General features: G+C 39.9%; 2 protein-coding genes across 2 annotated transcripts in view; both read right to left on the bottom strand.

The window, feature by feature from the left end:
• Nucleotides 1-3,940, bottom strand: part of LOC138007536 (cadherin EGF LAG seven-pass G-type receptor 2-like) — a 17,733-nt gene extending 13,793 nt beyond the window's left edge. Inside the window, exons 1-2 of the mRNA XM_068854513.1 lie at nucleotides 3,871-3,940; nucleotides 2,770-2,955 (exon numbers count right to left, since the gene is read on the bottom strand). Coding sequence (XP_068710614.1) covers nucleotides 2,770-2,955; nucleotides 3,871-3,940 — 256 coding nt within the window. The remainder of the gene's footprint in view (nucleotides 1-2,769; nucleotides 2,956-3,870) is intronic.
• Nucleotides 3,941-4,225: 285 nt separating this feature from the next.
• Nucleotides 4,226-15,000, bottom strand: part of LOC137973082 (protocadherin Fat 4-like) — a 63,750-nt gene continuing 52,975 nt past the window's right edge. Inside the window, exons 42-48 of the mRNA XM_068819818.1 lie at nucleotides 14,487-14,696; nucleotides 13,366-13,473; nucleotides 12,571-12,690; nucleotides 10,254-11,302; nucleotides 9,631-9,804; nucleotides 8,625-8,769; nucleotides 4,226-4,366 (exon numbers count right to left, since the gene is read on the bottom strand). Of these exons, the coding sequence (XP_068675919.1) occupies nucleotides 4,226-4,366; nucleotides 8,625-8,769; nucleotides 9,631-9,804; nucleotides 10,254-11,302; nucleotides 12,571-12,690; nucleotides 13,366-13,473; nucleotides 14,487-14,696 (1,947 nt within the window). The remainder of the gene's footprint in view (nucleotides 4,367-8,624; nucleotides 8,770-9,630; nucleotides 9,805-10,253; nucleotides 11,303-12,570; nucleotides 12,691-13,365; nucleotides 13,474-14,486; nucleotides 14,697-15,000) is intronic.

Consider the following 15,000-nt stretch of genomic DNA (forward strand, 5'->3'; position numbering starts at 1 on the left):
TTTCTTCTTTCAAAATCAAGACTTTTTTCAGTTTCAAAGATCCTATTCCAGATGCATTAAAATCTATGGTTGTGTATCAATTTACTTTTGCGGGGTGTAACTCCCGTTACATTGGCGAGACGTTACGCTACTTTGCAACCAGAGTAAAAGAGCGTCTCTCGACTGACAAAAATTCTCATGTATTCAAACACCTGAACGGTTCACCCAGTTGTAAGCGCAAGTGTTGGGTTGATTGTTTCAAGATTGTAGATTCAGCCAAAACTAGGCGTTGTCTTAAGCTCAAAGAAGCGATATACATCAGCCGCTTAAAGCCAGAACTAAATGCGCAATTACAACACAACTATGATTTTTGGTTCTTGTGACTCGATTATGTAATTAACACTCGTGCACTTGCACGCACAGAATTGTAACTGTTACTGTATTTAAAAATTTCAAGTTGCTAATAATAATAATAATAAACAAAAGGGGTGCAGCAAAGGGGTCCCGAGGAAGTAAAGATCAATTGCTTATAGACAAGGCAATCCTGAAGAACTGGCGGAGAAGGTTGACAAACTTGTCAATGGCTTGGATAGACTATAAGAAGGCATATGATATGGTGCTGCATTCATGGATCCTGAAATGTCTGGAGATGGTTGGGGCTGCCAATAATATGATCTCTATAATCAGCAACAGCATGTTGAACTGGAAGACAGTATTGATATCAGGAGGAATGGCTCTCGGGCAGGTGGACATTAGGAGAGGAATTTTTCAAGGCGACTTCTTGTCACCACTACTGTTTATAGTGATCATGTTACCCTTGACCCTGGTACTACGAAAAATGAGAGCTGGATACAAACTGGCAAAGGACATGAAGCCCTTTAACTATCTACTATTCATGGATGATCTGAAGCTGTACGGAGCTAGCAAAGGTAAGCTAGACTCACTTGTTCAAGTAGTTAGAACCTTCTCGCAAGACATTAACATGTCTTTTGGGCTAGACAAGTGTGCTGTCCTTAAAATGAGAAGGGGAAGACAAGTTGGCAGAAGGGGATTAGAACTACCCGACGACCAGCATATCGGGGAAATAATAATGATAATGATAATGATTTGTTTATTTCAACCTCTCGCAGTCAAGACTGAATTACATGTTGTGGTCAAGAACAGCTGCGTATATAATAAACATAATTATTACAATTTGTACTATGCTTGTATAAAATATATCGAATTTTGATTAATTACTAAATACATATTACGAATAAATCGAATTGTGTTGTATGGGACTTTCGCCTCACTTTTATGTTGCAGATTATATGGCTTATCCACCTTCACAGCACAGTTATGTTTTATAATAGTATGAAGTGGGTTATTGGGTTGGATGCTTTCAATGAACCTACGACAAGCATCGGCTCGTCGGGAAGGCAATAGAGGAGGAAGGCTACAAATACCTTGGCATATTACAGTTGGAATAGACTTTCAACACCAAGATGAAAGGCAAGATAACATCGGAGTATATCAGAAGAGTCAAGAAGTTGTGTAGATCAAAACTCAATTGAAAAAATTGGATCGATGGTATCAATACCTGGGCTGTAGGTGTAGTAAGCTACAGTGCGGGGATTGTGGACTGGATAATGGAGGAGGTAGCTAACATGGATAGAAGAACTAAGAAGATCTTGGCAATGAATGACTGTCTGCATACCAGGAGTAATGTTGCGAGGCTGTACCTGCCGAGAAAGGAAGGGGGAAGAGGACTGATCGGTATCGAGGAGTGTGTAATAAGGGAGAGCAAATCCCTTCATGGCTACCTAAGAGAGAGCACAGAGTGGATGCTTCAAGCTGCGTTGAAGGAGAAAGTGTTTGTTGAAGAAGAGAGTCTGCAGGACTATGAGAGGAGGAGGAAAGACGAGAAAGTTAAAAACTGGAAGGAGAAAGCCCTTCATGGTGCGTTTGTCCATCAAATATCAGATGAAGCTGGAGAGGAGTCTTGGAGATGACTCAGGAATGGATTCTTAAAAAAAGGAGACAGAAGGTTTGATTCTTGCTGCTCAGGAACAAGCTTTAAGAACAAACTCGGTCACGTACAGCATAGATAAGACCTCAGAGACACCACTGTGTAGATTGCGTGGAGATGCCACTGAAACAGTATGACACATTGTCAGTGGATGCAAGAAGCTTGCCCAGAGAGAGTATAGTAAGCGCCACGACAAGGTGTCCTTGCGGGTACACTGGGAGATGTGCAAGAAGTATGGGATAGAGTGTAATGACAAGTGGTATGACCATCAACCCTTGCCAACTGTAGAAAATGGAGAAGTGAGGATTACCTGGGACATGACCATCACCAAAACTGAAGAGGACAAGGTTGAAAAGTACCAGGAACTAGCATTTGAAATCAGAAGGATTCATGCAGCCTCGAAAGTCACAATAATACGTATCGTGATTGGTGCTCTCGGAAACATATCAAACGGTGCAAAGACCTGGTATGGCAAGCTAGATGTACCTGACTTCCTTGGCTGAGATGTACAATTATCGGCCATGCTTGGAACTGCTCACCTGTTACGGAAGGTGTTGTGTCTCTAAGCTAAGGGGAGTGGCTGAGACACAATAAACATTACCCAGTGGAACGACTGGAGAGAATCGAATAATAATAATAATAATAATAATAATAATAATAATAACATTATTCAAGTCTCAAGGTTATTTAGCCGAGCAAGAGCCCTCTACTAATTGGGGAGATTACAAATCTACTGAAATCAGAACAAATCAAATGAAATGTTGGTTTTTGACAAGTATAACCTTTGTATGAAATTCCAAACCGGTTGAACACTTGGTTATTAAGCCTTCCCAATGTTGGCGAGTAATCCTCGTTTGGTATCTCGTATGTACTCGTTGCTTGGATGTTGCTGGCTTTCACGTCGCCATTTTCTAATCCAAGTGGAGTATCACACTCAGTGTGAATAGAGACAACTGTCTGATCAGGACCTGAAAGTGAATAATGCGGAACCAGATTGGTTGATGCTTGAAGACTGTTTTCATTTAAGTTTCCAAAGGCCACATTTCTCTACATTGATGAAAGAAATTTGGAACGTACATAATTCATTTACCGTGGGGAAGTCTTCCGTTGTGCCTGGATGGACGTTATAAGTTTGCCTTGTTTGTTGACCGAATAAGTCGACATTTGATATTACGTGTGAAGGATTTTGCTTAAAGTCAATTCACCAGCCAGTATTTTATAAATAACTTTAAGAATTTATGCGATATCGGCAAAAAATGTTTCCCCCTCACAATCATAAATTTAGATGAAATTTTAAAAAAAACCCACACTAGAGAAGGGGGGGGGGGGGGGTTAAGTGCTCCCGGTGTTGTGTTCTGTCCAATTCGTAATCTATCAGGACCACTGAAGAGGCCACTGAAGCAAAACCAGCCATAGGTGAGGGTCAAAGTTGCAAACCATCGGTATGTAAATCATTTCAAAGTCTAACCACTTCAAATCAGATTTTGTCAAATTAAATGAAAGATCCTTATGACTGTCTTCACAGCCTGCTGTAAATAATCCGTATTTTAGAAGGAGTTGGAGACGGAAATGATAATCCCTGGAAATGAATGAATTGCAGAAAGTTATATTTCTTCATGGATTTACGTACTGGGGTAATTATTTCACCATCTCTTTCACTATAAATGCTCAGTATAACGACGCGCCATCAAGGCACTTTCAGCTCAGTAAAGCGGAATAATTGTCAGAAATCCCTCGCTAGTTTAAATTCATGGCTAAGCTCGCACGAGTCTCCAGTGGAAGAGCATCCAAATTAGTAATAGTAATGGGAATGGTTCGACTCCTGCAAAGGAAGAGGATATTTCATTCCAGTATCCCCGAGTCACCATCCTCATTTTACCTACCAATATTTGCCTGTGTGATAGAATACTCGAACTCAGCATTCTGCCCAAGGTCCCCATCAATCACCTGCATTCGGCCCACCGCAGTCCCTAAAGGCGCATCTTCCAACACGGTCATTTTATCAGGGGAAACGAACTGGAACCAAGGAGCATTGTCGTTTTCATCAGTTACGTAGATAGTAACCTTCAGAACAAAATTGATATTAAAGTTTAGAACAAGTAAATTGTCGACATTTCCATTTTGTCATATATCTCGTCGGGAGATATTCTCACCTTTGTATTCACAACATATAAAAACGTCTACCTTGAATACGGCTGAATAGGAGTGCATGAAACTGAATAATTTTTCCCAAATATCTTAAATTGTCTCTCTTCTTACTGAATAACGCACCGAGGTGTAACCGCTGAGTGGAATCTGTCCATTGTCTGTGGCCTGAACTGTGAAGACATAGTAACCCTGGGCTTCTCTGTCCAGCATCGTCAGTGTTGAAATCACTCCCTGTATAACAAGGGAAAAAAATACAATCAACCAAGTCATCGTTTCACTTAGTCTCTTCCCAGTTTGGTATCTACTGTAAAACCATACTTAACAACCCCTATGGAATTAAGGTTAGGGTTAGGGTTAAACCACTGACAAGCGAAGCGCATTGTCAATAGACCATTCTACAGTTCTGTGCTCAGTTACCAGGCCTTAGATGATAGCGAGGCTGGAGTTGACCTTGCCTTGGTACAAACCTCATTACTGCTTTTTGCTTTGGGTTTTTGCTTACCGCGCACCGGGGGCTCAGTTGGTCGAGCATCGGGCTGTCATGCGGAAGGTCGTGAGTTCGACTCCGGTCGGACCAACACTCAGGGTCTTAAAATAACTGAGGAGAAAATGCTGCCTTTGTAATTACTGGGTTGCCATAGGCAATCCAGTTAGAAAATGCGTTTTGTATTTTTTATCCGTATCATGAAAAGTCTTGCCTGTCACTCCCCTGCTAAGTGGCGTCTTTGTGCATAGAGTCTTCTGTGCGTATTTTGTTAGCTTTAAGAGGCGCTGGGGTAATGCGTAGATTTCTCTGGAGCACAGAGGAGAACATTTAATTAACCTGCAATGGCGTCGAAAGTCATTGTAACGCGCATGGCGTTATAGTGCATCTTTAAACAAAATATACCCTTATGGAGCTCACGAATGGAACGTTAATTGGATAAACAAGACAGGCGGTGAATCTCGAATCTGGAGTCTTAAAAGCGACGAGTAATGGACTTCAACAACAATCTTTTGCCCGTCGAGCCGAAATCAAAGTGAGCTGTATTTCTGATATTTTGCCAAGTGTGCTGTTATGTACATTATACAACACTGAAACCAAATGAAAAATTCTCTGGTAACTCAGTATGGGTTGAACAAAGACAGAGAAGGAATCCAAAAAGTGGATCTGTGATCTCAGTTGTCTCGCTATTTGTATTTACTTGTACTCAACGCAGCACAGTCTTCCAGTAACAATTGGAAATTTCACTAATTCAGTAGCGTCGAAAGTCATTGTAACGCGAATGGGGTTTTCGTGGATCTTTAAACAAAATATACCCTCATGGAGCTTAAGAATGGAACGTCAATTGGATGAACAAGACAGGCGCTGAAAAATACATATCTGGAATCTTTAAGCGACGAGTAATGGTCTTCGACAACAATTTCATTTTTCGCCTTTGGATATCAAGTGAGCTTTGTTTCTAATATTTTACAAACTTGGTATTATATAAAACACTGAAATCAAGTGGCAATTTTTTTTATGGATTTAACAAACATTGAATGGATCGAACGCCTTGAATGCATCACAGTGTTTACTCAAGTCCCATCTTAGTTGTCTGGCAATTTACATTTACCAGTATTTTGTACTCAACTCTGCAAAAGTATAAAAAATTTGGAAATGTGACAGTGAAGAATTATTTGAATGAAAGTTGTTGTCTCTCTTGTGCTTCATTATTTACGGTCAATTTTCGTTCGAAAAGGGTTTGATGTGAACTGTCATAAATTTTTTTAATTGCATATGCGTTGTGACACGGATTATGTCTCTTGTTTGCACGCACGCAATTGAAATAGGAAGGGTTTTTTGCCTCTGATACCAAATATGTTGTTTATTTCAATTAATTTTTCGCTGGAAAAGGATTTTGAGATATTTCCAGCCTTTGTGAATTTGAATATCATGTTGTGTGATTTTCGAGCTTAACAAATTTGCATACCTCGGTTGAAATGTGATACGGGAGGAGCTCTGTAAGCAGGAAGGGTTAACGAAAATAAACAGGTCTGTTGGAAGAGTGCTTGAGTTTCAACAAAATGAGCCCCAACATCAGCAAAAAATTGTGATCCTGATGAATGATAAAGTAGCTACTATTTCCAAAACGATGGAATTACTTAGTGATAAATAACCTCATCTTCGAGAGTAAATTTTTGACTTTGCAGAAACAATGGTCAACGTCAACAGTTGGGCGATTGTGATCTTGTGTTGAATTCGCAGATTTCTTGTCAAACTTTAGAACACTTGGAAGAAAAAGAAAACTAACAAAAACAAAAACTTGTATCTTGCCATCATTTGACACAGATGCTTCACTGTTTCGCGAGTAAACTCGCCGCGGTAACTTCATCACGGCGCCCGCTGAATTCGATGTCACTTTCGATTTTGCGCTTTACTTGTGCAGTCAAAAGTACAATAAGAAAATTGAACGAGGCAAAAATCTCCCAAAATGTTTGTCGCTGATCGTAACTTTTTATATTCGCGGTTCAAGATTAATGTTGTTTTCATGTCGTAAATGTTATTGCTAATGGCAAAATATTTTATTCTCGATCGACCATCCTGAAAACCTCCTTCGGCTCTTCCTAAAAACTGTGTATCAATATTTATTCACTTTTGCATCAATATTTGTTTTGCATAAAGCAAGCTAACAAAATCTGTACCTTGCTTGGTTCGCATTTTTGGGCGTTAATATAGAATTTTCGGTCCTTTGCTTCTGTTACGGAATGGTATATTTTTTAGGTCACCCATCCAGATACTAACCCCGCCAGACAGGGAAAAAATTAGTGAGCTTCTCTTTTGTATTACAAAGCTGTCAGACGCTCAGAGTGCACGCTTAAACTTGTAGTGAAAAGAAGTTGTGAGGGAACTTGGAAATGATCAACATGTCAGCCTAGAAGCCAATGTCTCTCTATTCCCTTTTATTTTCTTCACTCTTTCTGGGTTTAGTACTTTGGGTTAGGGTTAGGGTTAGGGGGCTATTTACCTAAGACTTTTACCATGACACAACAATGATATGCAATACCAAAACAATATCGTGTACTGTTAAAAGTAAAGTAAAGTCTCTGCTTACGAGCCAGAAGGCCCAATCTGGCTGGCTCTTATCTCCGATTTCATTAGCAAGAAGCGACTAGGAGTATTTCTACTCCCCCCTGGATGGGATGCTGTTCCATCGCAGGGTTACCCCCAGCAATTAGCCGGTGCCCATTTTTACACCTGGGTGGGGAGAGGCACCGTGAGAGTAAAGTGTCTTGCCCAAGAACATAACTTAATGTCCCCAGCCAGGACCCGAACCCGGACCACTCGATCCGGAATCGACCTATCTAATCATGAGGCCACTGCGCCTCCCAACATGTACTATTAGAGCTACATATTGAACTTGAATATCCTGGAAGACAAAAGGCAGATTAGTTGACAATAGGCCACTTCGAAAAATACCATAATACTCTTTTTTGTCCCCCCAAATGTTGCATGAGCATTGTTTTTGTTTTCTCTTGGGACCATTGTAAGTCCCAGGAGAAACTGGAAACAATGCTTATGCAAATATTTGGGGGAACAGACAAAGATTATTATGGTATTTTCCAAAGTGGCCTATATGGAATAAAGCGCTGTGTTACTGCACTACCACACGTACGCGATACGTGCCTATTTTTCTAAAGATGACAGGTTTTTTTCTTTCTGACAAAATATTAATGATTAATAGGATAGTAGGCAAGTTTTTAAGATCTGTATCGTCCCATCAACGTATGAGCCAAAGGGCCTCTGCTGGCACGACTTCTGGGTGACCCCTTAAATGGTCTTAATGACCCCCGACTTGAAAAGATTGTCTGGAACGCTGCAATTCAATACCACCCAACTGAGTCTCTTCTGTTTTTGAGTAACACGTACCACAGGCAACCAAGTGAACGCTCATCGAGCGTCCAGTTACACCTGCACATGGTCAGACTTTCAAGTATTCTCTGATGAGAGTTGACCTAACCTAACCACCCTAACACAACCCTTGTTGGAAATTAATAGTATGGGACGTTAAAGAACCCACTCACCATTAGATAAGAGTAGGGGACTGCGTCCCCGGTGTCGTGGTCTTACCTATCTGAACGGGGGCATCTTTCGCTTCCCAAAGTAATTGTAATTGGCGTAACAAGCAGTCTGGCTAACGTCCCCCACAAGGCATTGTAAATTAGTCCTGAAAAGCCCCATGGGGAGAGACTAATAGATTCACTTCACTTCACTTGTTATGTAAATCATGTTATTGTAACGCTAACGAGTTTCTATTTACATAAAAAAAAAAAGCGGTGCGATTTGCATAAAAAAAGTCAACTCCAGCCTCGCTTTTATTCAAAGGACTGATAACTGAGCATAGAACTGTAAAATTGTCTATTCTCACAACAGTCATGTTGTTCCAATGTAAATTCGAAAAAAAACATTTGATAGTTAGTGGCCACTGTGACTGACTAAGCCTGGAACCAGTCGGATAATGTCACTCACCGTGCTTGTGTTAATGTAGAATTTAGTCTGTGACGGTACAATAGTGAAGGTGAGGCTGGCTCCTGGCCTATGCTGTGAAACTTTCACTCTTAAAACTGGAGTACCCGGTAATTTGTTTTCAGTTACGTTAACTTCATACGAAGACCTACACCAAAGTAAAAGCAATCCAGTAAGAGAGTGTTTCATTTCCCTAGGATATCTATCGATATTCAGCTGCTCATGTAGTGAGTCAAGTATCAATTGGTACGATATTAAAGTACTTGGATAACGGAATAGTGATCTACTGGTTAGTGATCATTTGATTTAATTTTTATATGTTGTTGAGTATAGGTCGTAAGAAGGAAAGTGGCTTATGGCCATCCTGATTAACTCATGAAAACTATAGAAAATTGAATTTGATTATGTTGACATTCCGGTACGCATGGGATACACCAACATGGTAACCGCTTGCTCTAATATGGAAAAATGCACAATGCGCTGGAGTTGAATCTGGGAACACCACGCCTAGTTCAATTCGGGTTTCATCGAAGACCAATCCATCAAATGGTCCAAGCCCCCTAAACACTTAGTCACGCCGCCCTCTTTAGCTTAGGTTGACTTTGGGTGGACTTATTGCGGCATGAGGCTTTCTCAAAAAGAAACTGCCAGGAAGTGGCTTTTTAATTACAGAAATGACAAACCTCTAGAGAACAGAAAAACAGGCACGAGACAAATACAAATCAAGCTCTTAAAGAACAAAAATTTGGTTTATCAACGGAGTTGATAATGTAAATTGACCACCGTACAGAGGCTCCACCGTACGTTGGCTCTGTACGATGGTCAATTTACATTATCAACTCCGTTGATAAACCAAATTTTTGTATACTACTTCCCCACCGACGCAGCACCACAGTTTCTTTAGAAACTACCCCTTCATTCTTAAAGAACAAAACCCTGCTAGATGAATGTCTCAGCAAATTAATAGCTTGCAATGACCGCCATACCGAACAAAGACAGAAACGCCTACCTGTTAAATACAGGGCTGTCATCACCTGCGTCCACAATATTTATCTCTACAGTTATGTCTGACGAAAGACGTACAATGCCCCGGTCTTTCGCAGTAACCCTAAATGTATAGGAGCCGTTGGCATGGATGATTCCGCGTTGGAGTAGATCGATGCGATTGATGGTTTTTTGTACTCTTGAGAGAAAAAAATCAAAGATACACACTGTTATTGCAAAAAAGATAAATTTTCTCCTCCTTTAAGCCGCCAAGATAGTCCAAATTGAATGCATACAAAAAGGATAGGAAATGTGTAAAGAAAGGAAAAAGCCAGTTACTTGAAGAAAAGAAAGTGTTTTTTTTTATGAAAACGGTTTGACTCTTCCTGTTTCCCTCGGGTCATTAACCCGTTTAACTTCATTAGGCCGAAAAGGAGACGGAAAAAGCTCGTGCAAGGGTTCTTACTTGATTATTGAAAGTCGAATCAATAATTCTGTCGACCTTATGATCATTTTTTTGCCCCCCCCCCCCCCCCCCCTCCCCATGTTACTTCATCTTTCGGTTCCATCAGGGTAATAAGGCGCTTTCTTAGACCAGCTGACCTCATTGTGAAAAAATCCTTAAGATAGAGATTTTATTAAACTTACTTTATGAAGCCTTTCTCTGGATCAATAGAGAATAAGTCATCTTTAGCATCTTCCATGGAGTAAGTAATATCGGCGTTTTCATGAATATCCTGGTCCTGTGCCACCATTGTTAAAATAATAGCACCAACAGGAGTCTTTTCGATTACGTCTGTTTTATAATTGGCGCTCAGAAAATGTGGGTAATTATCGTTTATGTCAGTAATTACTATGTTTACGGCCACACTTGATGCCAGACCACCTCCGTCTTGAACACGCACAATAAACGAATAGGTATCTTGCCTTTCCCGATCCAATTTTCCTGTCGTTGTGATGCTGCCAGTTTTAGAATCTATTTTAAACTTAGAATGACTCATAGAATATGAAATATCGGCATTTACTCCATGATCTGGGTCTTTAGCTGTGACATTTACCAAGTGAGTACCAACTGGAGAGTTTTCTGCTATTTTTACTTTGTACACCAACGATTCAAATATCGGCACGTTGTCGTTGATATCTGTCAGGGTAACAAACACTGTACCATACCCTTCCAAAGGGAAATAACTGCCGTCTAACGCCGATATATTCAGTGTGTAATGCTCTTGGATTTCTCTATCCAAAGCTCCGGCAACTCGTATAACACCATCGTTCCTCCCGATCGTTAATTTTCCATTGGTGCCTGACAACATCGAGTAAGAGACCTTACCATTTAAGTTGGAATCTGGATCACTTGCGAAAACCTTTGTCACTGAAAACCCGACAGGGGAATCCTCACTTATTGAAACGCTTTTTGTCAAGGGCTCAAATCGCGGAACATTGTCGTTGGCGTCTATGACTTGTATCTTAACTGGAATAAACGATGCGTGTCCTAAACCGTTTTCATCGACGGCAACTACATGGAAAGAGTAGTTCTCTCTCTTTTCGCGATCGAGTGTTGGTGGTGGGTATTTTCTGGTTGTAATGACTCCTCTTATTGGGTCTATATCAAACTCATACCCCTGAGAACCATTCAGATGGAACTCAATGCTACCAAAGAGTCCTACATCAGTATCTATTGCTTCGATTTCTTGTTTCTGCAAGATGAAATAACACAAGATTGACTTAATTTAACGAATCTCAGATAGTTAAGAGCCAGAAACCATTTGATAATCCAGATCTTTCAAGCAGCAACACCTGGCCGAATTCGCCTTGTTTATTCTCCTTAGAACTTAATCTTGCAGCGCAGAATATTGATGGTGGATATGCCCCGTATAACATTCGCACAGCGGATTGCAATCTAGCGAAAGTAAAAAAAGATGAAGGAGCAGAGCTTTTGGTAGAGAAAGACAGACTATTACCCAAGAATCGCTGAATAATTTGATGACATTTAATCATTTAATCTTAATTCAGTCTTCGCAATTTTGATCTTCGGTGGCCTAGACTTCTGTCGCAATATGAAATGGCCCAATCGAGAATTAAGTGAAAGGAAACTTAGTTTCAGGTGGCTCAAACCAGTTTCAACAAAAGAAACGAAAAAAAAAAGAAAGAAACGTTCTTATTAGAAGGACTACAACACTTTATCACTTAACAGCAATGTTATGGTATCATCTAAAACGCCAATTATTGCTGATACAGAAAAAGATTCGGTAATTTTGGTGACGTAAAAAGTTACCGTGGCAACAGGAAGCCCTGCAAAAACACCCCATATTTTGGCTTTAGCTGCTCATTTTTTAATTTCTGAAATGTAATCAGCATGCCAGAATAAAATGTGGAGTGGATTTAGCGCCACCTTAAATAATTGAAAATTAAGGTAGCTATGAATCCACTCCACAGAATGTTTTTTAAACTTTGCGGAGACTTTCAACTTGGCCTGCTGATCACGTTTGTGCAATAAAAAATTGGAGTCACCTAGTTCGTTTTTCAGATATGAGCAACTAAAGCCAAAATGTAGGGTGTTTTGCAATGTTTTCCTGGTACCAAGGTAACTTGTTAGATCACAAAAATGACAGCATCTGACTGCACCATAACATTGCTTTTACGTGATAAAGTGTTGTAGTGTCAATTATTCTAATGACAAGCGTTGAAACTGGTTTGAGCCGCCTTAAGTTATTTTAGTTGAGAATGTTGAGAGAATGTTCTGTATGGAACGAGTCGTGTCATGCTGCCAAGTATAGTTGTTAGCTTTATGAGCTGGACTTGTTACAAAAGATGCTGTTGTTGTCTTACTGATAACTATTACGACTGGTAATAAAGTTCTCAAAAGCCGCAAAATTTCCCTCTACATATCTGATAAGTGTAAAGGAGTCTCATTTCGGACAACTACTGAAAAACTGGTCCCGCTCTCCACGGCCGCTGGACTTACCATGTCGACCGTAGTACTAGGTCCTGAGTTTTCCATGATACTGCCAGTGTACAAAGCTTGCGAGAATTGTGGACGATTATCATTTTGATCAAGAACTGTCACAAACACAGTGGCATATGCCTGGAAAACACGATTAGTTTACCGATGAGCGATGAGACATTGAACGTTGGCCTACTTTTTTATACAAAATAAATCCAACGGAACTGCATTTTGGTATATTGTGGAGTAAAAATGTTACTAGACAAGTGGCAGTGTAGCTTCAAGAATAAGGCCCCCTGTTTCTCGAAAGTCCCGATAACTTTCCTAACTTTCCGGTCCGAAAAGTCATTCGTGAACCTGCAATCCACTTTTTTTTAACGCTGATCTTCTTAGTATGTTTTCAAGGTAATTAAAAGCAAAATGGTTTGGAAAATCGACGCCTAAAAATATCTCCCGTCTTGAGAAACAGAGAAAATTGTGATATCCGAAACGTTTCGCGACTTTCGAGAAACAGGCCCCAACTGAGGTCGCAATGGAGCTTAACTCGGCCATTTCCAACTCATGAAACAACAATTTGAACGGAGAAATGTGTGCTCCCCTAAAATGAGCGAAAATAAATTCCCTCAATTTTTCAGGATATTCACTACTCTCCGTTGTTTATTTGTTTGTTTCTCTATTTGTTTATTGTTTGAGCAACGTGTAATATAGAAAATGGTTTGATCTCCAGAAGTTACATACTGACTGCCAACAGTCCTTCTCAAGATTCCTTTCACCGTACGATCTAATTTCATCGAGTTAAGCAATGTGCAGTATTACCTTCCTACTTAATGGTACTCCTGCGTCAGCTGCAGTTATTGTCAGACTGTAGTTAGTCCTTTGTTCACGATCAACATTGCTTTTTATCTGAACAGTGCCATAATTTTCCTGAAATGCGAAATTTCTTTATCGGTTAAAATGCACAGTTACTTTTCTTTGTTATATAATATTATGTAAAACTGTGAAATAGTATCCCAATTGAAATTCGTGTAAAAAAATATAGCCCCTTTCAAGCGTCAATTGAAAAAAAACGACTATTAAGAATCATCGAAATTGAGGAGATGAATGTTGATTTACGCTACTCTGAAATTTGCAATTCCCTCTCGACCCTTAGTTACTTCAGGTAATATTATTTTAGTATGTAATATATACCCTCAGGGATTATAAATTTACGTACCTTTTGAGGTACTTAGCCATGTTTAATTGGTATTATGGTAGTTTTGCTAGTAATTAGTTGCATTGTTTTTCTTTTTGCTGGATGGCACATTCGGTTAGTGCGCGGCCTTGATGCAAGAGGTCTCGAGTTCGATCCCCGGATCTCACATCCTTGTTTCGACTTCTTTCCTTTCCTTGTAGCATAAGTAGCTTTAAATACCCTTAAAACGGAGCACTGGTGGAAAGAAGGGGGGTAAAATGAGCGCAGCGTCGGCTTCCTGGGAGAATACCCTCTAGAGGGTAAGGGAATTACCGACGTTAAATAAGATGTACCTTCACCTTTACCTTTACCTATTTAATATGCATGTGTGTTTGATTTTCTTTTATTAACACAGACTACTTGTTTTAGAGAGGTGGCTCCCCTGGAATAGATTTGCTAATTGTGGGTCCCCTAGGACTGTGCTGTGTCATTTTTAACTACAATAAATTGATTGATTGATTGATTGATTGATTGATTGATTGATTGAGTTAAGCTCGTTATTCACCACCTGAAAGGCTCGCTAGTTAATACCTTAGTCACGGATGTCGAGACCGACATCACCAGCTAACCCTAACCCTAAACCATCTTCCTTTTTTGCTCGCTAAAAAACACAGCAAATGGTCACGCTTGTTGCAACATAATACTATAACTGTTTTTTCAGTCGAGTTTTTTCTAATTGTTATGTATTTATCGCAGAATATTTTACCTGTGTAATAACTGTAAATACTGAATATGGGTCACCTCCAGTAACACTGTAAGTGATCCTAGCATTTTGACCAGTGTCGGCGTCCGCTGCTGTTACATTTAAAAGCGGTGTCCCCACTGGGGAGTTTTCATAAACAGAAACTGTATAATTTACTGGATCAAAGACTGGATCATTGTCGTTTATATCGCCAACTTCGATGTGAACTTGAGTCTAAAACACCATACAGAAAAAAGAGGAGAAACTTCAAAAAGTCCATCGGTTCAATTTACATTTAAGGCTCTGCTGGCTCTGACTTACATGTGAAAACAGTTCGTGCTCTTTCTTTTGTCGTACTTTGTTGAGTGCTTCCCCTCGTTGAGTTATAAAGATTGACTAAACGGCAATTTAAGTTTATCCGCTCCGTTCCAAATTAAACATTTTACGTCTTAATTTACCCACGTTCGATCAGGAAAGCCAGATTTAACTGTTCTTAAATTCTGCAACTATTTCAGCAATACTTATTTTAATAAGTTAC

The sequence above is a fragment of the Montipora foliosa genome, chromosome 1, assembly GCF_036669935.1.
Source record: "Montipora foliosa isolate CH-2021 chromosome 1, ASM3666993v2, whole genome shotgun sequence".
Classification (NCBI taxonomy): Eukaryota; Metazoa; Cnidaria; class Anthozoa; order Scleractinia; family Acroporidae; genus Montipora; species Montipora foliosa.